Below are 25,439 nucleotides of genomic sequence, written 5' to 3'. Positions count from 1 at the left end.
GTTGCTTTAACCAATCAGATTTCGAGTTGGCGACACCACAATGTCTTCTCGCAGGCGTAGGGATACGTCATCGCTTTCACCAACTATGACTGGCTAGTGATGGAGTGGACTAGCCAGAGCTACCAAACTGTATCTGGAGCAATCTGCACAAGCAAATATATTGTTGTGTTGATTTAATAGTGATTTTGTCAACCCGCAATGGCTGAAGGAGGAGAAGAAATTGATTTGTTTGCAGATTTACTGTCAAAGCCATTTTCAAGACAGACTTTTCAAGAAAAGCTGGACATCATTAAGAAAGGTCGGACAAATCCAAAGCAAGCAAGCCTGTCACAACCGGGAACGTACATTTTCAGCACTAAATCGAATAAAAACGTATGCCAAAAATATGACAGGACAGGCTTGACTTTCAGCATAAGCTTTGATGGCGATAGAAAAGAAGGAGGAAAGAAAGGATGGTGGATTTTGTGTACAAATTAAAAATATTCTTGGTGAGTAAAATATGGCTATACTCCTAAATAATATTTCAATTGTATGAGGTTATTATTGATTATTTTTATGTGTCGCAGCTGTAGCTGCAGTAAAGGTTTTATAGCCATAAAATAGTTTTTGAGGGTTGGACTGATTCAGATATAGAATTGAAGGCGTCGGTTAGATAATATGGTCGTGGTTACGACCATTGTCGACGCAGCTGCATAAATTAAGTACATGCGCAGTATCTCATCCTTTCGAACAGCGTTCTCCATGATGACCGACGACTAGCACGACGAGGTAAGGCGTAGAGCAATTTACTTCTGAGCTGCTCTGCAGTCCACTCCCGAAATACTCTACTTCTACTACTTCTACTACTTACCAGCACTCGGAAAGATGGCAATGTTATCGGGTAGGATGCCAGTCTGCACGGAGAAGTCCAGAAATGTCTGTTTTAGGTCGACACTGACCTCAGGAGTCCGAGCTGCAAATAAAGAATGTTCCTTCCTAGTATATATCACCATTTATTAAAAGCTATATTAAACAGAGAGACTATGACTCACTGTAAAGCTTGTTCAACACCTCAGACACTCCATCCTTTGTCTTGATGTTGTGGATCAGTGCATAGCTCCTGGCTCATCCGCCATTTTGAAGATTGGCATTTGAACTCTGACCTTAGTCATGCATATTAAAAATAGACTCAAAAAATACATTGTTTTAATGATAACATGTATTTAAATCTTCAGCCATTGTGGGATGAAAAAAGCGCTATTAAATCAACACAACAATATATTTGCTTGTGCAGCTCGCTACAGATAGTTTGTTAGCTATCGCTAGTCCACTCTATCACTAGCCAATCATAGTTTGTGAAAGCGATGACGTATCCCTACGCCAATGAGAAGGCATTGGTATCGCCAACTCGAAATCTGATTGGTTAAAGCAATTTTTTTATCCACACTTATTTTATGGGGGGGTCGTATTTCGCAACCCACCTGGGATTTGAACCCTCCATTTGAAAACTTTCAAGCCGGCACATTACACACTCCATCACTGGGCCTCCCATCCTTTTTACCCCTTATGAGTTATTTAATTTATGTATTGATCATACCAATTAAAACTGAAGCAGATTTGGAAATGAGATACTGAACAGTATAGAAAATAAGTAGATAATAGATGATCTATGCGCAATGTTCCCTCTAATTTTTTGTTTGTCTGGGCAGAAAGACAACCTCCCTGAGCACACTGAGTACCGGTGTGAGCAACATCATCATTGCTCGCTATGGGCACACACCAGTATCACACCTGCCATAAGCAGGTCTACTACACATAAATGATTTGGTAATAATAAAATGTAATGATTAATATCTATGAATAGGCGGCCCGGCGGATGAGTGGTTCGCGTGTCGGCCTCACAGCTATTTAAAAAAAAATGGGATTATATTTTGTGCGCTCCATATGATTTGCTGTGCGCAGAGAAAACGAGAGTAGTGCGCAATTGCGCACGCGCGCAGCTTAGAGGGAACATTGTAGTATGTTGCTATCTACCACAAACCTCTGTAGTCTAGAACAAAATGTACTTTTAAAAGCAAAAATGGATTCAGAACGTATATAGTTTTATTGGCATGTGTCAACAAAGGTTGCAATAAGCATTTAAAACATTTTTAAAACCCAGTTTGAGCATGAATATTTTGCTTCTGCCTCTATTATTTTCTGTATGTGAAGCTATTGGGTGAAATCGCAAATCGCAGCTGTTGAAAAAAGTAGTTTATGGAGCAGTCCTGCTTGACTTGAGCATCAGATTGGGGGGAAGAGGGGTGGTGTTCTGCTCACGCCTCAGGACACTCAGCTGCAACAACATTGGGAAATTGTCAGGTTAAATGTTTGGACAATACAACAGGAAGCTATTTGAATATTCTACTACTTACCAGCCCTCGGAAAGATGGCAATGTTATCGGGTAGGATGCCAGTCTGCACGGAGAAGTCCAGAAATTTCTGTTTTAGGTCGACACTGACCTCAGGAGTCCGAGCTGCAAATAAAGAATTTTCCTTCCTAGTATATATCACCATTTATTAAAAGCTTTATTAAACAAAGAGAGACTATGACTCACTGTAAAGCTGGTTCAACACCTCAGACACTCCATCCTTTGTCTTGATGTTGTGGATCAGTGCATAGCTATCATATTTTACGTCAACAACTCTTATGTCATTGTCATTATTCCAAGCTGCAAAATAACAGGCGTCACTGTAGTGTGTTTTAATAGTGATAACATTGTAGCGCATGTGTATGTATTTACATACTTGGGCTGTAGAAAGTGAAGCGTCCAGGAGTCTCCGTTTTTTTCGCCAGATTCTTCATTCTCCAGCAGGTATTATCATCCCTTGTAAGGGTAAGCAACACATTTTTTAGAGTACAAACTGCAGCATGAACGTCCAAGATTAATTTTTTGACTGCCATTACTGCCCATCCATTTTTTCTAACTACCAGAGTGCATTTGTGAATCCTACACATATACATGAAATGGCAGTGAATGAGTAAATGACTTACTTTATGTGAGCGTGACTGAGTTCCATGTCTCCTTCGGCAGTTGGTGAAAAGATTGTAGTGCCCATCGTCATGCTTGCCCTGTTGTTCACAAACCAAGGAGCATTGGTGGCAAACCCAACCAGGTACCACTTTCCTGCCATCTATCAGAGAAGGATAAAAAAGTTATTGATATAAATAAGTGGGGAAAGGGACATTTTTTTTCCTTACCCTCTGCAGATCGAAATCCTGAACAGGAATGATATCCGCATATGTAGCCAGTATGCACATGAGTGCAACCAGCATCTTCAATGGTGTGTTCAGCATGTCGCTTGAGGAAAGTTGTTCTTCTTTTTCGGTGAGTCTGTAGCGAGGTGAGGCGTGAAAGGCAAGATGAGGGGCTTTTAATCCTCCTCTTGTCTGTTTGTCTCCTCCCATCTGCATTATAAAACTACAGTGCAAATTCTGTTACACAAGTCCACATGTGGAGAGGGGGGGTCAGGGGTATTTTAAGGGCTCCTTTTACATATCCCAATCACCATCTTCAACAGTTATGTAAGTGTACAATTGGCATTTTTTGTTTTCTTTTCTTTTTTTTTCTTTTTTTAATTAAATCAATGGGGGCCAGTTGGTTCGGTGATCGAGACTGAAACAATTATTTGTGTGTCTGATGTATATCATATTTTTACCAATTCTGAGGCCATTTGTTGATAAACCGCTAAAAATATATCTAAACTTATTGTTCCTCTAGCTAAGACTGAAAACTATCGCAGTATCTGAATGTAGCAGGACCAACTGGTGACCTGATGATGATGTAACACATCACACGTGTCAAAGTGGCAGCCCGGGGGCCAAATCTGGCCCGCCGCATCATTTTGTGTGGCCCGGTAAAGTAAATCATGATTTTCTCCCTTTTAAATCAATAATTGCAATTTTTAATCAATTTTTTTCTGTGTTTAGTTCAAAAATCATTTTGTAAAATCTAAAAATATATTTAAAAAAGCTAAAATAAACATTGTTTTAGATCTATAAAAAATGAATATTCAGGGATTTTAATCCAGTTCTTTTAATCCATTTATTAAAAAAAAATCTAAATATTATATCTAAAATGGTCCGGCCCACATGAAATCGAGTTGACGTTAACGCGGCCCGCGAACCAACCCGAGTCTGACACCCCTGACATAGACGATCACACCCCAAACCCCAAATGAGTTGGTCTTTTTTTATGTAAGTTAAAGTTGTGTAAGCAAACTCTCCAAACTCCTTGAAATTGCACATCTGGTCTTCATTTCAGTTTGCTTACAACATCAACAGAATTGAGCACTGATATAGAGGTGAAAATAGGCATGATATGGTCATAGTTGTGGTGGTGGATAACATATGCAATGTTATCACCTTTATTACAGGGTCTTTTATGGCTCTTTTTTAATTTTTTTAAAATGTATTTATCTCTTTGGTGAAGCCGAGATCTACTGTTCTACTCAAGACGAACAAAATTGCGATCACAACGCTGTCTAAAACTGTGCTACGTGTGTGTGTGTGTGTGTGTGTGTGTGTGTGTGTGTGTGTGTGTGTGTGTGTGTGTGTGTGTGTGTGTGTGTGTGTGTGTGTGTGTGTAATATGTGTGTCTAGTATGTACCATCGTTTATCTTCAACCTACACAAGGGACTAAAGATGGAAATTAGCCCTTGGCTACAATCTTACATATTTATGTTCATTAGCATGAATATAAATATGTTCATTAATATTTGCTGTCCCCTTATTAAATAAGTCAAACTCAATACTCAAAATGGTTGCACAGCTTTATGCATGTTTTGCTGATTCAGCAAGTGGGGACACAGTTTGTAACACAAGGAGAGATTGGTTAAATTCCTTTGTCTGCTGATAAATTCATCAGCAGGTCTTGGATAACATGTTGCTGACAAGATTAAAATTGATGATTGTTACACAATTGCAAGCTAACATGGATAGCAGATGTGCTGTGTTTTGGGAGAGGAGCAGGTCAGGACAGGAGGTTTCTCTGCCAATAATTTGTCAGATTATATATCATAATTAAAATGGGCTTTAGGACATGATTGTCTCTGTTCTGAAAGAAAAGAAACATGATTAGTTTTTGGGGGATTTTTATGGGATAGAGAATAGAGTTTTTGCAGGAACCAATGTCACACAAACTGCCCCATAAATGACAAATGTGACAATTTTGTAAAGAGTAATGTTACAAAGTCCCTCTGTTAGTTGTGCACATCAGACCTACAACTCTGGTTAACACTTCCTTACGGTTGTAAGGAGAAATTGTTATACAGTATAATCAACTCATGCAGAAATGTAAAAAAAAATCCTAAGCATTTTACAAAAGTAGAATTTTATCTCTTCATTCATTCATTTTCTGAACTGGTTTTATCCTCACTAGGGTTGCGGGGGGTGCTGGAGCCTATCCCATCTGACTTCGGCCCAGAGGCGGGGGACACCCTGAATTGGTGGCCAGCCAATCGCAGGGATTTATCTCTTCATATATGGCAAAATATTTCTTTGCTAAGCTATTCCCTGCAATTTATGTTTCTAATTTATTAACTAAGCTATGTTTCAGATTTTTGTAATCATGATTACAAATCACATATACTTGTACTTAACAAACACAACATTGTTTCATCAACCCTAGAAAACCCAACGGTCAAATTTCACCGTTGTTAATGGCGCTTAATCCCAAAAGCATAGGTTGTAAAAATGTAAATGAATAAAAGATTGACACAATGCAATATGAAAAAAATCAAGATGACTGCCTTCATTAGACACATTTTATGGTAAATATAATCGTGTCCAAAACCTACTTATTTTTTTTAATCGGCAGCCAATTTTAATACGAATGCATGTGAAATATAACAAAGATTGTTTTTTCTTAGATTGTTCCTCAGTGTAGTTCAATTTACTGATTTTGTGATCCTTGTCTACATCGCCACAGTGGCCTAAAAAAAGAAAATTGAATCTTTTTAGGTGGCAGTAGCAACAATGCTTCCTGTGATTTTTTTAGGACAGCTAAAACAACAATATGTACCTCTCAATAATCCATGGCAATAATAAATCAATTTAACAAAGCAATTTATTTACTGTAGGTTGGAAAGGGAAACAGATATGTCAGTTCGAAAGATTGTTTTTCAGCAAATTGCTCAAACTTTGTCAGCAATGGTTCTAATAGATTTTCGACTGGCCTTCCTGTATATAAGGTATAAAAAGAACATGACTGATAGATTTATTATTAATACACTTTAATCAAAACAGGGAGATATCATTAACATACACTGGCTACAACTTGCAAGGAAAATCACTCCCAACTCGCCCTCGTCCAGGATGATTCTAAAGAAACGGCATCTTCCTCTGTCAATTTAGTCAGCACATAATCAAAACATTTAAGGTAATCTGATTCAAACAATTGTATAAGCTAACCGAATAACACCACTAAGGTCAAAAAACAACTGCCACAACAATCTCATATTAGATCGGAACCAAAACAACTGCATAAGAATTTGCACAAATAAGCATACAAGGTGACCCGAGCGGATCGGAAACCAAAACAACTGCGTAAGAATTTGCACGAATAAGCATAATAATTTCTTTATAAGGTAAACAGAGCGACCGTATTTTTTAAACAATAATGCGAGTATTTTCGGAAGTTGATTCGAATATTATCTGCCGGAATCCAAGTCAAAGCAATTTAAGAGTCCCTCGTAGATCTGCATTGCCAACTCAGATCAACAGTCTCGGCCTGGAACATGGTGTCCTGTTCGGTCAATAGTCCTTAAAACAATTAACTGGCCTCGAAAGCAGCCATGGGGGGAAAGTGTCCTCACAAATTAAATTATAACTTCATTACCTATTAAATGCTTAATGAACATATAGTAACATCCTAGAATAAACCCAACAATGACACTAAAACATTTCCTTTTGAATCTTACTAGCAACCGTATTCAATTTCATCTAAAATTAGGTAGTAGAGCTCACCATAGAGTTTCACGGTGATCTTGACTTGTTTGTGATAATACATGATGGCATAAGAGGTGTAATCAGTCTCTTCAATGACAATTTCCATGTTTCTAATGGAAGAAGCAATGTTTGAGCCAAGCTGTTAAGAAAATATTATTATATCACATAGGGTAACACAAGAATGACCTAGAAGTGTCATTCGTCCTGGTGTTGAAGTTAATTCGTACTTATGTAAAATTTCCCAACATTGATGATTACTGAAATATGACAAAAACGTTCGTTGCGAATGCGATCATTTTGTTTTGACAACTTGTCACAGCAGATCAGACAATGTTCATCCCTCAGGAATATATCCCGGAAGGAAATATGTTGCTCTGTTAAAAGACAAGTAGAACCTTGATTATTTTATTGTACTTACTGACGTATTTTAGTATTAACCAACAGTGCTTGGTCTCAGGAGGGGGATAATGTGAGGGTCATGAGTGTAGGTTCCACTTTGGTCCCGTGATTGATTAGATAGGGACGTTTAGAGGCAATGTAGAGCAAGTACCAAGTCTCTGTCATCTAAAAAAACACAAGCAGAAAAAATATATAAAAATTGTGATTACTGAGTTTAATGTTTTTAAATGTTGTTGTTTTTTTCCATGTGAGTCATTCCATTTCCTTCAAAAGGGGGAGTGAAAGGCCATGATGTTGTTGTTTTTATTTTATTTTTAATTATTTCTCACCCTTCCCAAGCCATTCTTTCACTTTCACACTGATTCCGGTGGGCCGTCACTGGCGAATCGGCAGTCTGTATTGTAAATGTATCTATATGTATGTCATAACTGTCTGGCTAGGATGTACCTGGAATGTGTCTTGTTGTACAACGTACAATATACAATGTACATATGTATGTATGTGCAATGACAATAAAGCTTTCAATTCAAAACATATTTTGGCTCCAAACACCATCACATTGGAATTAAAGATGACTTTACATTATATTTTCTTTTCTTTTTTTGGTACATTGTTATAGAATCTTTGATGTTGACTAAAGCCATCTCTGTAGCCGTGACTGGACTTTTGGTCGCCGGACGTTTGGTCGGACTTTTGGTCGCCGGACGTTTGGTCGCCCGGACGCAAACGTCCGGCGACCAAACAAGGTAAAACAACACGGTCTACGCATCAATCAAAGCCAACAATGGCCCTGAGCAGTTTCACTGAGCGGACGTGTGATTGTATAAGAGTGTGTATGTACATGGGTTGTCCCCTTAGGAAGGGACGTCAGTCAGGGTCTTAACAAGTTCTCCAACAAAACACAATAAAAGTACGGGAAATTTGGAGCTTTTCTTTAGCCTAATAATTAATAGGGCATTAATTATGACAAAATAATAATTCACAGTTTGTATTTAGGGAATTTGAGCAACAATTTTAAATGGTAATTATCAATAACCTTCCGGGCGACCAAACGTCCGAGTACCCTCTGTAGCGGGTTAGCATTTTGCAAAGAATAGTTTTGTAAATTTTAAGCAGGAGCAACAGGGCTTCGCAAGTCTCTCACCATGAAGGCATGTTGTATTCATGTGCCCCCAAGTCAGTGATTGCATTAAAGATCTAAAAATTGGGCCAGCAGTAAAATAAATTCCTGACCAGTGAACAAGAAAGTCCCCCTTCTCCTTTTTGTATTAAAATATCTTGTAATTTATAAATACAAGCATTGAATTATTTTAAAAGTTCTAAATAACAGTTAAAACATTCAAGGGAATAAACTGTTTTTCTAGTAATGTAAACCCTTCTTAATACATAATAAAACCAATCGGTTTTATCTTTTTTAGTATGTAGTATTACCTAAAGCAGGGGTGGCCAAGTCCGGTCCTCAAGAGCCACTATTCAGTCTGTTTTCCATGTCTGCCTCCACCAACACACCTGAATCAAATCATCAGGATTGGTATAAAGCTTCTGGAAAGCTTGCTGATGAGTTGATCATTTGTTTCAGGTGTGGTAGAGGAGAGAGACATGGAAAACAGACTGGATAGGGGCTCTCGATGATCGGACATGGCCACCCCTGATCTAAAGTTTGTACATAAAAAGTATCATTTATTGACAGTAATACTGGTGTTTATGTACATATATATTATACAGTACACCATTTGACCTACAACATCTCAATTTGCTCTTCAATAATGCTTGACAATCAAAACTGGCCGTACATATTGTTTCTTAAGACAGGCGGCCTGGCAGATGAGTGCTTAGCGTGTCGGTCTCACAGCTCTGGGGTCCTGGGTTTAAATCCAGGTCGGTCCACCTGTGTGAAGTTTGCATGTTCTCCTCGGGCCTGCGTCGGTTTCCTCTCACTAGGCCCTTAGGTATGGGTGTGAGTGTGCATGGTTGTCCGTCTCCTTGTCAGCTGGGATAGGATCCAGCACCCCCCGTGACCTTAGTGAGGATAAAGCGGTTCAGAAAATGAGATGAGACATTTCTTGTCATAACTGACCGACTTGGTGTTAAGCGTAAACAGTACATTGACTACATTCCAGCTAGAACTCACTCTTATCCAACAAATGTACTATAGCAGATGTTGTGGTTGGTGTGTTGTTAAAAAAACGCATAAATCCTATTGACACAGATTACACAAGGTATCTCTCTTTGCCAAACCGAGTTTTGACTCTGGTTTAGCAAACGTGCACATCACACTTTCAAATCTTTTAGAGTAGCTCTATTTTTCATTACTGGCACTACAGTAAAATCTTAAATGTCGGACTTTTTTTGTACGAGTAACTATATTTATTCAGATTTAAGAGATTTATGGAATTGAATGGGTGTAAGATGAGTGTTTAAAGGTCAAGTAAAGGAAATAACAAAGGCAGTATTAATTAAATGAGACTTTGAAATTTCATTTCTGCAGCCAAATACAGCAGTTCTGGCAAATATCCTCTACTAGTGCCGTATCTGTTTAATGTCTACATTCTTCCGAGGTGGTGTCACAACTGTAGGGTCGACCTTTGGCTTCTCGCGAGGTCATCCTTGAGGTCTTACCCAACTCTGCACCACGTACAGCCTCGGCAGGTCCCCAGAGTCACACAAACATCAACACTGCCAGGATTAGCATAAATCTCCTTACTTCTGCCATCTTTTTCTTTTATTTCTGATCCCCTTCTAGATATCCTGGCTTTATCTTCCTTGTATGGAGTGTGCACTTAGACACACAAAATGAATATAACAGATAATGCAAGTGACAAACTGTGTAAAATGAGGAGTATGTGCAGTTAATTTTTAACTCGAATCGGACCCTGATCTATGGGGTTGTTTAGTCACAATTGAATGTAGCATATAACACAACAGATTTAATAATTTTGATGTAAAATACCGCCTGGCAGCTCAGTGGGTAGCGCATCGGCCTCAAAGTTCTGGGGTCCTGGGTTCAATCCCAGGTCTGTCCTCCTGTATGGAGTTTGCATGTTCTCACGTGGGTTTTCGCTGGGTACCCTGGTTGCCTTCCACATTCCAAAAACATGCATGGTAGGCTGGTTGAACACTCTAAATTGCCCCTAGATATAAGTGTGATAGTGAATGGTTGTCCCTCTCCTCGTGGCCTGTGACTGGTTGGCCACCAATTCAGGGTGTCCAATCCAATCCTTGTGAGGATAAGCGGTTGGGTAAATGAATAAATACAGAACATAGAGAGGAATATATAGATTTATTAACAAGATTTGGCAAACTTCACAAAAATGACATAAATGTGTCACTGTTTATTGAATCTATAACGTGAATAATAACTGAATAAGGGTAATGTATTGAGCTAAACAAAGTAAAACAACAGTGCTCTTACATTACTACATCAAAAATGCCCTTGTTTTGTACGAATGAAAAAGCAACTTTGTTGTTCATGAAATGCAACTCCAGATAACAGATCAGTTTTCTTCAATGACGCCAGGTTTCTTGTTTTCTCTAGGTTTAAAGTTGAGTGCTACGCTGTTAATACAAAACCGCTGACCGGTTGGGTCTGGCCCATCCTCAAATATATGACCTAAGTGGGAATCACACTGCATGAAAAGCACAATGCGTTAAAAATACTGTATAAACACTGGTCAGAATTCCGAGATTAATGTAGAACTAACATTTTTACACAGGACCTCCATGTTGGAACTCCCCAGGCTGTTGTCAGGACGACGAATAATGGAAGCATGGCTTTCATCTCGCTCCCATGTGCCATGAGCGTCCTTGAAAGCTGGCCAGCCCGTCCCAGAATCATACTTAGCCTCTGAGCTATTAGGACAGTCACATACAACATTCATTAAAAATGGTAAAAGTAAGGTTATTACAGTTGTAGGAGGCCATTGTAGTTTCTCATATTCGTGTATTGATGGATTAAAAAATAGTGGCTGATCTTATCAAAATTGAAATGTTAAAGGTGGCCCGCTCAGGTAGTGGTTAGTCCAGCAGTCTCACACTGCTGGGATCGAGGGATTGATCCAAGCCTCGGACCTTCCAGTGTAGAGTTTGCCTGCTCTCCCAATTTGTGTGGCCACCAATTCAGGGGGTCCACTGGCTGTTGCCCATCGTGTGCGGTCGTTTGGTCGCCGGTCTTTTGGTCACCGGTCTTTTGGTCGCCTGGACCCAAACAACGGGCGACCAAAAGACCGGCGACGAAACAAGGTAAAACAACACGCTCTACGCATCAATAAAAGCCAACAATGGCCCTGAGCAGTTTCACTGAGCGGACATGTGAGTGTATAAGAGTTTGTATGTACATGAGTTGTCCCCTTAGGAAGGGACATCAGTCAGGGTCTTAACAAGTTCTCCAACAAAACACAATAAAAGCACGGAAAATTTGGAGCTTTTCTTTAGCGTCTATAATTACTAGGGCATTAAGTATGACTAAATAATAATTTGCAGTTTGTATTTAGGGAATTTGAGCAACAATTTAAATGGTAATTATCAATAACCTTCCGGGCGACCAAAAGACCGGCGACCAAACGACCGAGTACCGTTGCCCATAGTGGGCTGGGATAGGCTCCAGCACCATCTGCGACCCTTGTGATTTGATGATTTGAAAATCATTGTTGTTACCAATTCATTTTTTTCCATTAATTTTGTGAACCGCTTTATCCTCACTAGGGTGGTGGGGGGTGCTGGGGGTTATCCCAGCTGACTTCGAGCACCAGGCGGGGGACACCCTGCATTGTTGGCCAGCTAATCGCAAGGCACAAGGAGACGAGAAGCATTTACAATCACACTCATAACTAGGGGTAATTTAGAGTGTTCAACCGGCCTACCCTGCATTTTTGGGAAGTGAGAGGAAACCGGAGTACCCAGAGAAAACCCACGCAAGCCCGAGGAGAACATGCAAACTCCAAACAGTGAGGACTGGGATCGAATCCATGACGCCAAGATTGTGAGGCGGATGCGCCAACCACTCACCTGGGTCTAAATTAGGTTTTCAAATTTTAGAATGTAAAAAGTATAGAAGTTTTTGGAATAACCAAATGTTACCTGAAGAGTGGTGAATCACAGCAGACACAGTGATACATTCCTTCTTCGTAGTGGTTCAAGTAGATCCCACTAAAGGGCTGAGAACAACTTCAAATGAACATCCAAGCTTGTGTTTTTACATATTTGGAGACACACAAAGACCAAATAATAACAAATGTAATTATAACTAAAAACATTGTTGAAAATACAATCACTGGACATTGAAAGAACAGTAAGCTCAAGCAATCTATGTCATCAATATCATGAAAAATTAAAACTGGCTTTGACAAGCAGAGCTTAATATTCTTCACCCTTCTAAGAATGAATATTGTTATACTCTGAGTGTCAAACAATACTGTTTACAATTATAATAATCCATGTTAGTCTCATATGGTGGAAATTTGCAAGCCTTGTACCGCTGTAATTGTTTAACATGTCTTGTATTGGATCTTTAAATACTGGGTGAGAATGCATAGCTTCGCAAATAAAATATATTTCAGTTGTTCTCCAATGAAAAAGAATTAGTAAAAGTAAGTAAAATGGTGGTTAAGTTGTCTTTAGTTAATAAAATACAACGTACTGCCATAGGATGCCATGTAAAATATATGTACAACAATAGGTATAATTGACAGTATGCAGCAAACCAAAGTTTTGTGCAGTAATTGATCAGTAATACAGGTTGGAGCAAGGTGTGTGTTTGTGTGTGTATGTGTGTTTGTGTGCGTGTGTGTGTGTGTTGTCATTTCTATTGGGAAAATAATGTAATTGTCAACATTATGTTGTCATTTGCATAGTTTTTTTCTGACCACCATGGGCAGGTCTCCAAAGCTTTGTTTGTTTGTTTGTTTTTTTATAGTATTGAGGTATGCTGCAATGTATTACCATCTCAGTCCCTTTTTCTCTTGTCACTACATATTGCTCAGGAGAGAGTTTTTTTTGCCAGTCTGTAGTCTCATTATAGCGGGTGAGGGATTTCAGGCCTGAAGACAGAACATAACTTAAAACTAATAGGCAGAATAACAATTAAGTTCAATATTTGAGTTACCATTGAGAAAAATAATTATTACAAAATTGAGATGCAACCACAACATTCTCCTCACACAAATCAAACCAAATGAAAAATGAGATAAATCAAACATTGTATCGAATTTCAGATTGGAATTCTATTTTTTTTTAAGTTTCATAGCAGTCACCCTCCTTGCACATGGTTGTAATAAAATAGATTCAACTTACCTGGACTTGTGTGTACTTTGCACAAGGCTGGGGTGTTCTTTGGTAACAATGATATTGTGGCTCTTGAACATTTAGAAAAGAAAACAAGCCGATTGACCAGACGAGACATGGTTGTATTGTGCCGCTTTCAAAGTGCACGGCAGCCGGCAAGTCTTGAGTGTACAGAAAGGCAAAACTAGTTCCTCCCCTGTGGCCGATATGATTGTTGAAACTGGGTGACTCTTTCAGAAAGTCCTACTTTTTACAATGGAGGTCAAAGTGAACTAGGTTCACTCCTTTTAGTTGCTGGCCAATGTTCAAAGCCAACTGAGCATGTTTACGGGCAGGAAACTCAAGACACGGTGGATAATTAACAGAGTGATAATTTAGCTACCTACACAAATAATTTTGCACAGAAAATAATTTACTCTTTCGGGTGCAGATGTTTGGACACCCTTAAATACACCCGATAAAGTTATCCAATCCAATCAAGGAAGCATGCAAGAACTAGATTACGTTTATACATTGCAATATTGATCATTTTAACTCTAGTACTTGTCTCCTGTTTATATTTTTTTTACGGTGCCAAATTTTCAGATATAAATATTTTGTATAAGGGCAGCCCAGCGGCTTGAGTGGTTAGCATGTCGGCCTCACAGCTTTGGGGTCCTGGGTTCAAATCCAGCTCGGACCACCTGTGTGGAGTTTGCATGTTCTCCCGGGCCTGCGTGGGTTTTCTCCAGGTACTCTGGTTTCCTCCCACATAGGATAGACATGCATGGTAGGCTGATTGGACACTCTGAATTACCCCCAACTATGGGTTTGGGTGTGAATGTTTATCCGTCTGCTTGTGCCCTGCGATCGGCTGGCCACCATACAGGATGTAAGCTGGGACAGGCTCCAGCACCCCCGTCACCGTAATGAGGACAAAGCGGTTCAGAAAATGAATGAATGAATATTTTGTACAATTAATACTGTTACGAAAGTGTTGTACAACTACAACCAATTGGTTGTGTAACTAACCTTGGCCCAGATTCTACAAAAGCCAATGGGAGTGATTACACAATGACGTTAAAAATAGCCTTTCCTGTTTACACAGAAAAATAAGAAAGACCTTATGAAAGCTTTCTTTTATATAAAATCTTTGGTAATTTAATTATTTTACATACATTGACTCTCATTGTTCTTAAAGCAGTACACACACAAAAGCTAAAGGCAAATTCAATGTCCCAGAGTACGTACTTCTAAAATCCATGATGTATTATATACTGTGATATCGAAATGCTGCAGGGCTATGGCTTCTCAGGAATCTACCAGGCTGATGCATGAGGTCCACAATGTAGCAACGTGGCTGTGAAGACTGTTCATTACTAGCTGGATCTTCCTTAGAGAGTAGTACTTCATTCCAAGCTCTATTGTATTCGCCTCGCACCAGGGTACATTGCAATCCAATGCAATCTGCCAAGTACTGTAGAAATGGGATACGTACATGTGTGAAGATTTACAGTCTAAGTCAGGGGTCTCAAACTTGCGGCCCGCGGGCCAACTGCGGCCCTCGGGACGATAATTTGCGGCCCCCGTCTTAATATGAAAGATTAATGTTCGTGCGGCCCGCAAAATTGAAATGAATGACACTTGTGTTCGGAGCAATGTTCCCTCTAAGCTGCGCGCGTGCGCAATTGCGCACTACTCTCGTCTTCTCTGCGCAGTAGCAATCATATGGCGCGCAGTAAAAAAAAATCGAAATATTTTTTTATAATTTTTTTTTTTTTATTTTATTTTATTTTTTTTTTTTATTTTTTTTTTTTATTTTTTTTTTTACCCCTTTCCCCATGATGGCGCCGTTTAAGTGGCAGCCAGTGGCAGTAGCTCTGTCCACTCATGTTTTTCGTGTTTTACAGCATGTTTTACATGAAAAATTAGAGGGAACATTGACATGCACCTGCTTGTGGCAGGTGTGATACTGGTGTGCCCATAGCAAGCAATGATGATGTCGTGACCGGATGATTCGCCTAAAGACGTTTCGCCGACGGACGTTTGACAGACGGACAGGTCGTACTAGTATTTGTTAGTTTAATGATTAAATACAAATACTAGTATTTGTATTTAATCATTAAACGCTGTTTTCAGCTGGATTTGACCGAATTTGAGAGCATTTTGAGCCGTTTGGCGAATGGACGTCTATAGACGTTTTTTTGCCTCCATCGCGATATCATCCAGTATTTGTATTTAATCATTAAATGCTGTTTTAGGATGGATTTGACCCGATTGCTGTCATTTTACGGCTCGGTTCTGCTACATCTGCCTGCCCAAGAGTGCTTATTCCCGGACTGCCATGCCCGCCCAAGAGTGCTTATTCCCGGGCTGCCATTGATGGTAGACGAACATTGATTTTTACTATAATTTGGACAACACCGGCGGCGGGCCGGATTAAAAATCCTAACGGGCCGTAAATGGCCCGCGGGCCGAGGTTGAAAAACTTGTACACACACGATCCGGCGGGGCGAGCGTTCGAATCCCGTTTCGGCGAAACATCCGTTCGGCCGAATGAACGTTCGGTGGAACGTCCATTCGGCGACCTGCCCGTCTGTCAAACGTCCGTCGGCGAAACGTCCGTCGGCGAAACGTCTTTAGGCGAATCATCCGAGTACCGATGATGTCGCTCACACTGGTACTCAGTGCGCTCAGGGAGGTTGTCTTTCTGCTCAGACCAACAAAAAATTAGAGGGAACTTTGGTTCGGAGCTGAATGAACCAATCACGGTGAGGTATCACGGTGAGGTATACGGCTATGGAGGGCGGGACATCGGCCGGGCTGTCCAGTGCCTCGCTCACTCACTCATTCATTCCTCCAATCAGCTGGGCGGAGGAGAAGCCGTGAGGCCGATCACTCCGCTCGGCGCGCACACTCCTCCGCTGCTCTCAGCATAGAACTGAATGTTTTATCAGTGCTTTTCTTGTGGAAATCCTGATGCGGCCCAGTCTCACCCAGACTCGGCCTCTAGCGGCCCCCAGGTAAATTGAGTTTGAGACCCCTGGTCTAAGTTGTGAGTGTAGAAAATGGCAAACCTTGAAAAGAAGAGCTCTGTGACAGTAGAATCCCTTGTTGATCACACCGATAGGGACCACATTACATTGCATTTTAGATCTAAGCAAGCAGATATGCAGTAACCATCCAAAAGAGTGTAAATCGTCTTTCTCAATTGCTCCACCCATGACGGAGCTTACTCGCCTGTTTGACAACCCAGGGATTAAAAACATTAGGGTTTTTTTTACATAATACTGTTTGTGAATTCAACTTGAATAAAATTAAACAACTCAGTAGTTACCTGGCCAATGCAACATACTGCTCCTGTTCATCATTCAAAATGGCAATGGATTCTTTGACCTCTTTAACTAAAAACCTCAGATCTACGTCATTCATTACCTTCCAAAATCGCTCGGTATGCTGCCCTTCATCCACACTCTTCTTTTGTAAAATCACCCTAGAGAAAACATACATAGTGAAATTTGAATTATATTTCCATTTAATATAGAAAAGAGTATACATACTCAATTCCTGCACCGACAACTATAATGGGCACTTCTTGGTTCACTGGCTCCATGGAAAGTTCAGCTAAAGTGAAAACTTTATCTTTGAAACACAACTGAAAGATAGAGGTAAGGTTCTCTTTATTTTTAGTGTCCCAGATCCTAAAAGTAGAAAATAAATACAATGCACATACCTTCCCAACATCATAGAAGCCATCAGTCATGATGTCGGTTGCGGCCAAATGATCTGTCATACTATATTTGAGGGACATGCAGGATTGCAGAATATTTTCTAAAGCATACTCGCTGAACCTGCTATTACTGTTGTCTGCATGGTTGATTTCATCTAGCATTTCCAGGACACTAAAACATTAATAAAAATACATGACTAGTAAATGTGCTACTTTACAGTAATCCCTCGAATATTGTGGTTAATTTAGACCAGACATGGCTGTGATAATCGAAAAATCGCAAAGAACGGTCACCCCTATTTAAAAAAAATGTTTTTTTTTTACTTCAGTGCTGAGTCCTAGTAGCAAGTAGCAAGCGGAAGCCACTCTTGCTACTCAAGACTCACAACTGTTAAAAAATACAAATATTTTTTTAAAATAATAGCAGAAAAAATCACAAAGTAGTGAATTCGCGAAAAGCGAGGTCGCGATAATTGAGGCCGCGATAATTGAGGTCGCGATAATTGAGGGATTACTGTGGTTGTGCTGGATGGTATTATCTCCATTTAACACATGCAATGCAGTAAAATTGATTTTAAACAATGTGAGAAAATGTTTACATCACTTTTTCTAATTGTCAATTATCCATCCATAGTGGTGAACAAGGAGGCAGCAAGACCTAATCGGCTGACCTACATGCTATCATAAGAACTGACCTACATTTACAGTAAGCCCTTAATTTTCTCTAAAATTTTATGAATTGAGTATTCCCCTCTGCATGTGTATGTATGCATGTATGTATATATAAATTGATAAAATTTTAGAGAACAATTAAGGGCTTACTGTAAATGTATATACAGTTGTGGTCAAATGTTCACATACACTTGTGAAGAACATAATGTCATGGCTCTCTTGAGTTTCCAGTAATTTCTACAACTCTGATTTTTCTCTGATAGAGTGATTGGAACAGATACTTCTTTGTCCCCAAAAAACATTCATGAAGTTTGGTTCTTTTATGACTTTATTATGGGTTAACAGAAAAAGTGATCAAATCTGCTGGGCCAAACTGCGCATCATTCCCTGCACTATGAATATAGTGTTAATAGATCAATATTGATTGATGTGAAGATTGTTGTGTTATTGTTTTTGTCTTTTTTGGTATTGGTTTCTATAATTGAGATGATAATGGCAGTGTTTGTATGTAATGTACCACAAACATAGAATAGAAGAATATTTTTCAACTTGTTCAAAAATCTCACCCATATTTGCACATCTCCATAGATATGGACTCATCCTTTGCACAAATGCTGATTGCCATGCATGTCGAGCGTATCACCTCCATATGAGTGGAGCGAAGCAAGTTCACTAGTGGTTCAAGGCCACCAGCTTTCTGCAACTACAATACAAAATACATGTTATATGTTAGATGTGTCTTCTGTGTGCACTAGTCAACATTTCAATATAATATTTTACGAACAGTATGATGAAACACATTGAAAAATCAAAGTTTAAAGTCATAAATGTGCCAATTTGGAGTTAAGAAGGCATGACACAAAGTTCAAAGAAATGTCATAGAAGGCAACTAAGGATTCACATATGATCAGATACACAGTGCTTTGCTTTCTCTACATAGTGCAGAGTTATCAATAAAAATAACATGTACCAAATAAATTTTGAATAATTCAGAAAAGCTCACTAATGCCAGATGTAAATTCCGCAAAGGCAAGCATGAACAGAGATCAGAAACTAAATTCAAGAACTGTCCAGCAGAAATGCTAACTATTACACTGTGCTTCAATAAGTGTCATCTCATTTTCTGAACCGCTTTATCCTCACTAAGCGCACGGGGGTGCTGGAGCCTATCCCAGCTGTGACTTCAGACCAGAGGCGGGGGACACCCTGAATTGGTGGCCAGCCAATCACAGGGCACAAGGAGACAAACAACCATTCACACTCACTCATACCTAGGGGCAATTTAGAGTTTCCAATCAGCCTACCATGCATGTCTTTGGAGTATGAGCGGAAAACAGAGTACCCGGAGAAAACCCACACAGACCTGGGAGAACATGCAAACTCCACACAGGTGGACCGACCTGGATTTGAACCCAGGTCTCCCACTGTGAGGCCGATGCGCTAACCACTCATCCATCGGGCCACCCCCTGCAGTAAGTGAACAGTACTAAAATGAATGCAATTAAGTTTTCCCACATAATTGAGCTTTACTGGTTTACTGGTAATTGCTCTTTGCACACAGTGACGATCAAGAATATTTAAATTTCTTAATAATCTGTGCAGGGCGGCCGGCCCGGCAGAGTATTTAGCGTGTCGGCCTCACAGCTATGGGGTCCTGGGTTCAAATCAATGATAAAGTGGTTCATAAAATGAGATGTGATTAGATAATTTGTGCGCTTGAAAATTTCATGTCAGCAGTTGAGTTCAAACCCAGAACAAATTAAGGTAACATGTTCTTACAGGAGGGGTTTGAAAAACTGGGAAGTCAGCCAATTTCATCTAATGTATATTTTTGAGGATTCCACTATATTTGGTTACAAGTAACAAAAACTTGAGCTATATAAGCACCAACCTCTGCCCTAGCACACGCATACAATGCCAGTTCACAGATGCACGTTGTGGCATTAATCAAGACTTGTGAGTCTGTGGATTTTAATGGTTCCACCAATGCAGGCAAGGCCCCCACAGATATAATGTCATATCGAATTTCTTCCTGAACCATAATTCTGCAAAGTAAGGCTGCAGCATTGGCCACTATTTTGGGGCAGCCATCGCTGAGACGCTGAGTAAGGATATCATGTCCTCCTTCTTCATATATTATCCTAAAGGAGGCAAAAAAAAACATCATTCATATATTATCCTAGAGATGAAAAAAGGTCAATTTGTCAACAAAATTATAGTTGAATATAAATGTGCCATCAATAAACAAAGCTGTTTTCTCTTACATGGAATTTTGCTTGTGTCCTGCTGTAAGGTTGGCAATGGCCTGGATTGCTTCCTCTCTCACCATCATATTTTGACTCCCCAGTGAACATATCAATGCAGCTAAACCACCTGAATCATGCAAAAAAATATTCCTGGTTAATAAAATGGGAATGTTAATATTCCATACCGCGTGTTTTCTTACCCACTTCCCCTATGAGTTCTTTGCTGGAGGCATAGGAGCTCATCCCGGCTAAAGCCTGGCAAACAAAGGTTTTCACACAATCGCTGTTCCCAGAGAGAAGCTCTATCAGAATTTCCTCAACTTTTAATCCATGGAGCACTTTGTGATTGTCAGCTACACACATACATGCGTGGTTTAACACAATCAAGGAGAGACGCAAGATTTAGTAGAGGTACTTACTACATTAGCTGTCCTTACCGTTCTGAGCAGCTATGGAGATGCATTCAACAGCACCGCACTGGACTTCATGATAATTGCAAGAAACAGCGAGCGCGTCATATTTATCAGGTTCAGACAATTCATGGGGGACAGTCATCTCCAACAACACAGTTAGTCCTCCGGCATTGTCAATTACCACAAAATTGTCACTATTGCTTATACAGTTGGCAATAACCTGCAAAGCGTCAACATGTAGGTCATTGAACTCCTGTAAGAACAAAAAATGATGAACTGAGTATTTTAAGATGATATTATATCAATTGATTTTGGCTTATATCAGAAAGGATGACAAAAAATACCAACCGCGTTTTTGATGACCTCAATTATCTTTTCCAGTGCTTGCTCCTTCCTTATTATGCTGTGTGATTCTCGTTCAACTGTAACTTTCTGCAAAATTCTTAAAGCCAACAGCTGAATAACAGAATACTCTGATTTAAGCAGCTCCAGAAGGGGAGGGATCCCGCCAAACTCGACTATAGATGGGCAGAATTGGCCGTTCTTCATTGACACAGATGGCCGGAGGAGAAAAGTAGAAATGGGTGCTACAATTAAAATATCAAAGAAAACACGAACCAGACCCCTCCGCCCCACAAAAAAAGGCTTCAAAATTGTCAACCATCATTCACATTATAAAATTATACCATAAAAACATCTTAAAGATGCTTTGCTTTAAGGTCATTTTAAAGATTTTTTCTCAATACATGAAGTCTGTATGAAAATAAATTGTTAACACAGCAACAAGATGAGCACACATGAGTTCTGACTCTCTGAGTTATGGGCAGAAACTCTCATCTCATCTCATTTTCTGAACCGCTTAATCCTCATTAGGGTCGCGGGGGGTGCTGGAGCCCATCCCAGCTGACACCAGGTCAGAGGCAGGGGACACCCTTTGAATCGGTGGCCAGCCAATCACAGGACACAAGGAGACAGACAACCATGCACACTCACACCCATACCTAGGGGCAATTTAGTGTCCAATCAGCCTACCATGCATGTTTGGGAATGTGGGAGGAAACCGGACTACCCGGAGGGAACCCACGCGGGCCCGGGGAGAACATGCAAACTCCACAGATGGACGTAACTTGGATTTGAACCCAGGAGCCCAGAGCTTTGACGCCGACGCGCTAACCACTCGCGCCACCGGTTTAAAACACAGCTTGGTGTGGTCACAACCTGAAGCCCAGTGTCATCATTGCTTTCTGCCCTGCCCCTACCACTACATAAATCAGTCAGTTTTCCATTTTAGAAAGGACCGATACCACAATGCCTTTAATTTGCTCATTTCCTGGATTTTACAATTTGGTGGTGGTATTTAAACCAAAAAAATAGGAGATTAGGATTAGGATTTCATTAAAAGCCAAAAAAATTGAGACCTGTTTTACGGGATCACCCCTTAACTTACTCAAACAATTAGTATTTATTGTTTGCAAAAGTGATATGCTGCTGTAATCCTCTCTGTGAGAAGAAAAAACATCCTGTCGAAACTAAAAATTAATTCACCTGAATTAAGTTGTAGATTGTCTCCAGGGAGTTTTTCTGAACATCAGGTTCAGGACTGGAAAGTAGCTTGATTAATGCTGGCATGCCTTTGTTGTCAAAGATCTGAACCTTGCAGTTGGGAGCCAGGGACAGATAGGAAAGGCACAGGGTTCCGTACTCTTGAATTACAGGATCTTTTGAGAGGTAAATGTACAATATGAATGATCAAGCTAGTGTAGAGAAAAAATAATAATCATATATTACAGCCAACTGACCATCAAGGGTGAGCTTTTCAATAATTGGTTGAATTAGATCCTTTTGTTGTAGAACATTCCCTACAACACCTTAGAGCAACACCAACAAAAATAAACTTGTTAAATTATTAAGCAAATGTATCATCTTTTATTTCAAAGCAAAAACATTTTTTTGCAGCAGTACAATGCTCAAATCTAAATCGACTAAAATCATAAAAACTCAGTCATTCCAATATTGGAGGAAATTTTTGTCCTATCCTTGAATTTTTTTAATCATGGCTCTTTAGAGGGAAATGAATCTTTGGCATATCTTCATTTCAAGTCATTCAAAAAAACTGTCTTAGATCTCTTTTTTTAATTCATGTTTTTATTTTTATATTTTACATGTCATATTTAGTGTTCAGATTCCTGGACGCAAAGAATGGTAGAACTCATTGCCTCTGATGCTAGAACAGTTTTACTCCTCTTTGTGGATTTTACTTGTATAGTGTGTTAATACTGTATGTATATTATTCATGAAAAACTGCATTTATAAAGTTGAATTATATTATGTGGAAGTTTTTATGTGACAAATGTTCTAACAATACAAAAAAATCTGATTACATAATGAAGGCTGTAACAATAAGGATTAATTTAAAAAAAAAACAATTTGTTGGTTGGCTGTGAAATCAATAAAAAAAAACTTTAACACAAGAATATTTTGATTCAAATCCCAAAAACTTAAAATAAAAAAAATGGATAACACGACAATAAATTGGAGCTGCTAATTGCTAATACAAACTGTGCTAGTCAATTTTCCTGACTAACGTCTGTGCACTTTGATGGGAATTGCCTTTTCTTTTGCTAATTCTGCATAACACTTTTTAAAGGTAGCCATTTGAAGTCTACTGCAGTGTTAATTTATTTATTATTCACATATGTGAAACCCATTGGTCCAGTCCATGGGTGGGAACCCCAATGTGTTGACTGGGTAAAGATTCAGCGAGATCCGGGAAATACAATTATTTCCCGTCACCTCATTATTTTTTCAGAGATCCCCCTGTGCAGCATCATGAAGCATTTACTGTTTGTGCCGATATAAACTATGATGAAAATGTCAGACCCCTCCATAAAAGTGGGATTGAGATACGAGCTTAATGTGTTCGGGACGTATGTCGATTTACTCATATCTCAAATCAAATTTTCCCATAGAAATGAACTAAATACAAATTAATTTGTTCCCACCCTCCCAAAAAATACCCAAAATCGGGATATTACAGAGGAAAAACATATTTTTATTGGTCAAATTTACCACTGAGATGACCTATTATTTATAAAAATGCAGCAAACCCAAATAGTGAAGGAATATATTTGAAAAATTTAAACAAAAATGACCTCCAATTCTGGAATGACCCACCTAATAACTGAGCAATGGTGATGGTGCATCTACTGTTTTCAACGTACTGTTGGAAGCCATGGTTCCCAAAACCATAAATGCATTCCGTCTGACCAGTTCATTGTTGTGGGTGATGAGTCGACAGAGGGGCTGCAATGTTCCAAGTTCCATCAAATAAATCTTGTTACCATCTGACAAAAGAAACATACAGTAGTGTTAAAAAAAAAATAAAAGCAACGAATAATCCCTCGATTATCGCAACTTCACTCTTTTTCTGCTATTAATTTTTTTTAAATATATTTTACTTCACTGCAGAGTCCTAGTAGCAACAGTGGCTTCCGCTTACGAGTTTCAGCGTGGATTTTCACATTTTTATGAACTTAAAAATTAAAAAAATTAAAAAATGTAAGTTTATGAGAATGTGAAAATCCACGCTGAAACTCGTAAGCAGAAGCCACTCTTGCTACTAGGACTCGCCACTTGAGTAAAAAAAAAAAATTCAATAGGGGTGACCCTACTTTGCGATTTTTTTTATTATCGCGGTCATGTCTGGTCTACATTAACCGCGATATTCGAAGGATTACTGCATTGTACAGTAGTTCAATTTCAGGGTTGAGAGTGGAATGACATCCTCAAGTATATAATGGAACTTATTCTGTGCACCTTCCTTTGCAAATTCGAAGAGTGCTTCACATGCTATGACTATAATGTCTTCTTCCAGAGACCCCAAAAGAAGAACTGCAGTTGCTGCTGTTTTGACGTCTACGTGAAGAGGTTCAAACTGTAAGACAATCCAAGTATTTTTTGGGCAAAACACGTGATTTCTTTTTACATCAATAAAGATTCAGACATGGATCTCACCGTGTTGCAGGGTGTCACGCACTTGGATTTTTTTTCTTTTTTATCTTTTTTGTCCATTGCGAAGGTCTTTGCACAGCAGCCACACCTTTGTACCACTTCATTAATACATTAGGAGTCCGTGAGTCCACGCAACTAAGGGCATTTGGGGGCATTTTATTTTATTGCAAACCAACATTCACGCTTGAAGAAGGATTAAAAATGAACTTTCGTAAAATGACAGGGGATTTTGCCATGCTCCGGCAATAATAGACCACACGATGACGACAATTTTTACTGGTAATAAATGCAGATGAACACAGTGACGTGGCTTTTAGAATGACGAGTAAAAGCGACGTACGTACGTCATTACGTAAATGCGACGATATTTAAAGGATTAACATCGAGACGTAATTTGAACGATGATTTATTTGAAATCACTACAGTCAAGCACGCCTCAATATTTACGTTGTAGAGTCGTTTAAGGTGCGCTGCAGACTGTAGTGAACCTCATTTGCAGTGTTTACGGTAATGGGCAGTTTCGAAATTCCAGAATAAATAATACAAATACTCGAATAATATTATTATTTAATTCATTCAACCATTCATTCATTTTCTGAACCGCTTTATCCTCATTAGGTTCGCAGGGGGTGCTGGAGCCTATCCCAGCTAACTTCGGGCTAGAGGCAGGGGATACCCTGAATCGGTGGCCAGCCAATTACAGGGCACAAGGAGAGAGACAACCACGCACACACTCATACCTA

The 25,439-nt window shown here is 39.4% G+C and overlaps 4 protein-coding genes across 8 annotated transcripts; all 4 read right to left on the bottom strand.

Annotated features, from left to right (window-relative positions):
* Nucleotides 1–2,060: 2,060 nt before the first annotated feature.
* Nucleotides 2,061–3,440, bottom strand: LOC144091759 (lipocalin-like). The gene is made up of 6 exons (XM_077624373.1): nucleotides 3,221–3,440; nucleotides 3,014–3,153; nucleotides 2,767–2,846; nucleotides 2,577–2,690; nucleotides 2,394–2,495; nucleotides 2,061–2,314 (listed from the first exon to the last, which is right to left on the bottom strand). Exons 1-6 carry the CDS (start codon nucleotides 3,431–3,433, stop codon nucleotides 2,295–2,297), a joined length of 669 nt encoding a protein of 222 aa, XP_077480499.1. The 5' UTR covers nucleotides 3,434–3,440; the 3' UTR covers nucleotides 2,061–2,294.
* A 1,371-nt stretch (nucleotides 3,441–4,811) lies between these two features.
* On the bottom strand, nucleotides 4,812–10,079 carry c8g (complement component 8, gamma polypeptide). The gene is given in 8 exon segments (XM_077624374.1): nucleotides 4,812–4,833; nucleotides 5,919–5,952; nucleotides 6,095–6,199; nucleotides 6,986–7,090; nucleotides 7,151–7,224; nucleotides 7,386–7,533; nucleotides 9,901–9,992; nucleotides 9,994–10,079. Coding segments are annotated over 8 exon segments (666 nt in total).
* A 567-nt stretch (nucleotides 10,080–10,646) lies between these two features.
* On the bottom strand, nucleotides 10,647–13,919 carry msrb2 (methionine sulfoxide reductase B2). The gene is made up of 5 exons (XM_077624821.1): nucleotides 13,655–13,919; nucleotides 13,304–13,401; nucleotides 12,443–12,519; nucleotides 11,068–11,215; nucleotides 10,647–10,992 (listed from the first exon to the last, which is right to left on the bottom strand). The coding sequence occupies exons 1-5, from the start codon at nucleotides 13,761–13,763 to the stop codon at nucleotides 10,861–10,863; spliced, it is 564 nt and encodes a 187-aa protein (XP_077480947.1). The 5' UTR covers nucleotides 13,764–13,919; the 3' UTR covers nucleotides 10,647–10,860.
* An 825-nt stretch (nucleotides 13,920–14,744) lies between these two features.
* Nucleotides 14,745–25,014, bottom strand: LOC144092053 (armadillo repeat-containing protein 3-like). Of its 5 annotated transcripts, none has more exons than XM_077624817.1 (16): nucleotides 24,700–25,014; nucleotides 24,502–24,619; nucleotides 23,907–24,029; nucleotides 22,485–22,553; nucleotides 22,231–22,403; nucleotides 21,034–21,228; nucleotides 20,710–20,938; nucleotides 20,473–20,625; nucleotides 20,291–20,399; nucleotides 19,918–20,167; nucleotides 18,593–18,729; nucleotides 17,358–17,526; nucleotides 17,185–17,279; nucleotides 16,962–17,117; nucleotides 16,702–16,864; nucleotides 14,745–15,101 (listed from the first exon to the last, which is right to left on the bottom strand). In XM_077624817.1, exons 1-16 carry the CDS (start codon nucleotides 24,754–24,756, stop codon nucleotides 14,895–14,897), a joined length of 2,403 nt encoding a protein of 800 aa, XP_077480943.1. In that variant the 5' UTR covers nucleotides 24,757–25,014; the 3' UTR covers nucleotides 14,745–14,894. The 5 variants fall into 5 exon arrangements, 4 of the variants coding, with proteins under 4 accessions (XP_077480943.1, XP_077480945.1, XP_077480944.1 ...); XR_013305963.1 differs by having other exon boundaries at nucleotides 14,958–15,101; nucleotides 17,060–17,117; XM_077624819.1 differs by lacking the exon at nucleotides 16,702–16,864 and having other exon boundaries at nucleotides 17,060–17,117.
* Nucleotides 25,015–25,439: the final 425 nt, after the last annotated feature.

The sequence above is a fragment of the Stigmatopora argus genome, chromosome 17 (genome assembly GCF_051989625.1).
Source record: "Stigmatopora argus isolate UIUO_Sarg chromosome 17, RoL_Sarg_1.0, whole genome shotgun sequence".
NCBI lineage: Eukaryota > Metazoa > Chordata > Actinopteri > Syngnathiformes > Syngnathidae > Stigmatopora > Stigmatopora argus.
Note: the sequence above shows the minus strand (reverse complement) of the source record. Positions and strands in the feature narration are given on the sequence as shown.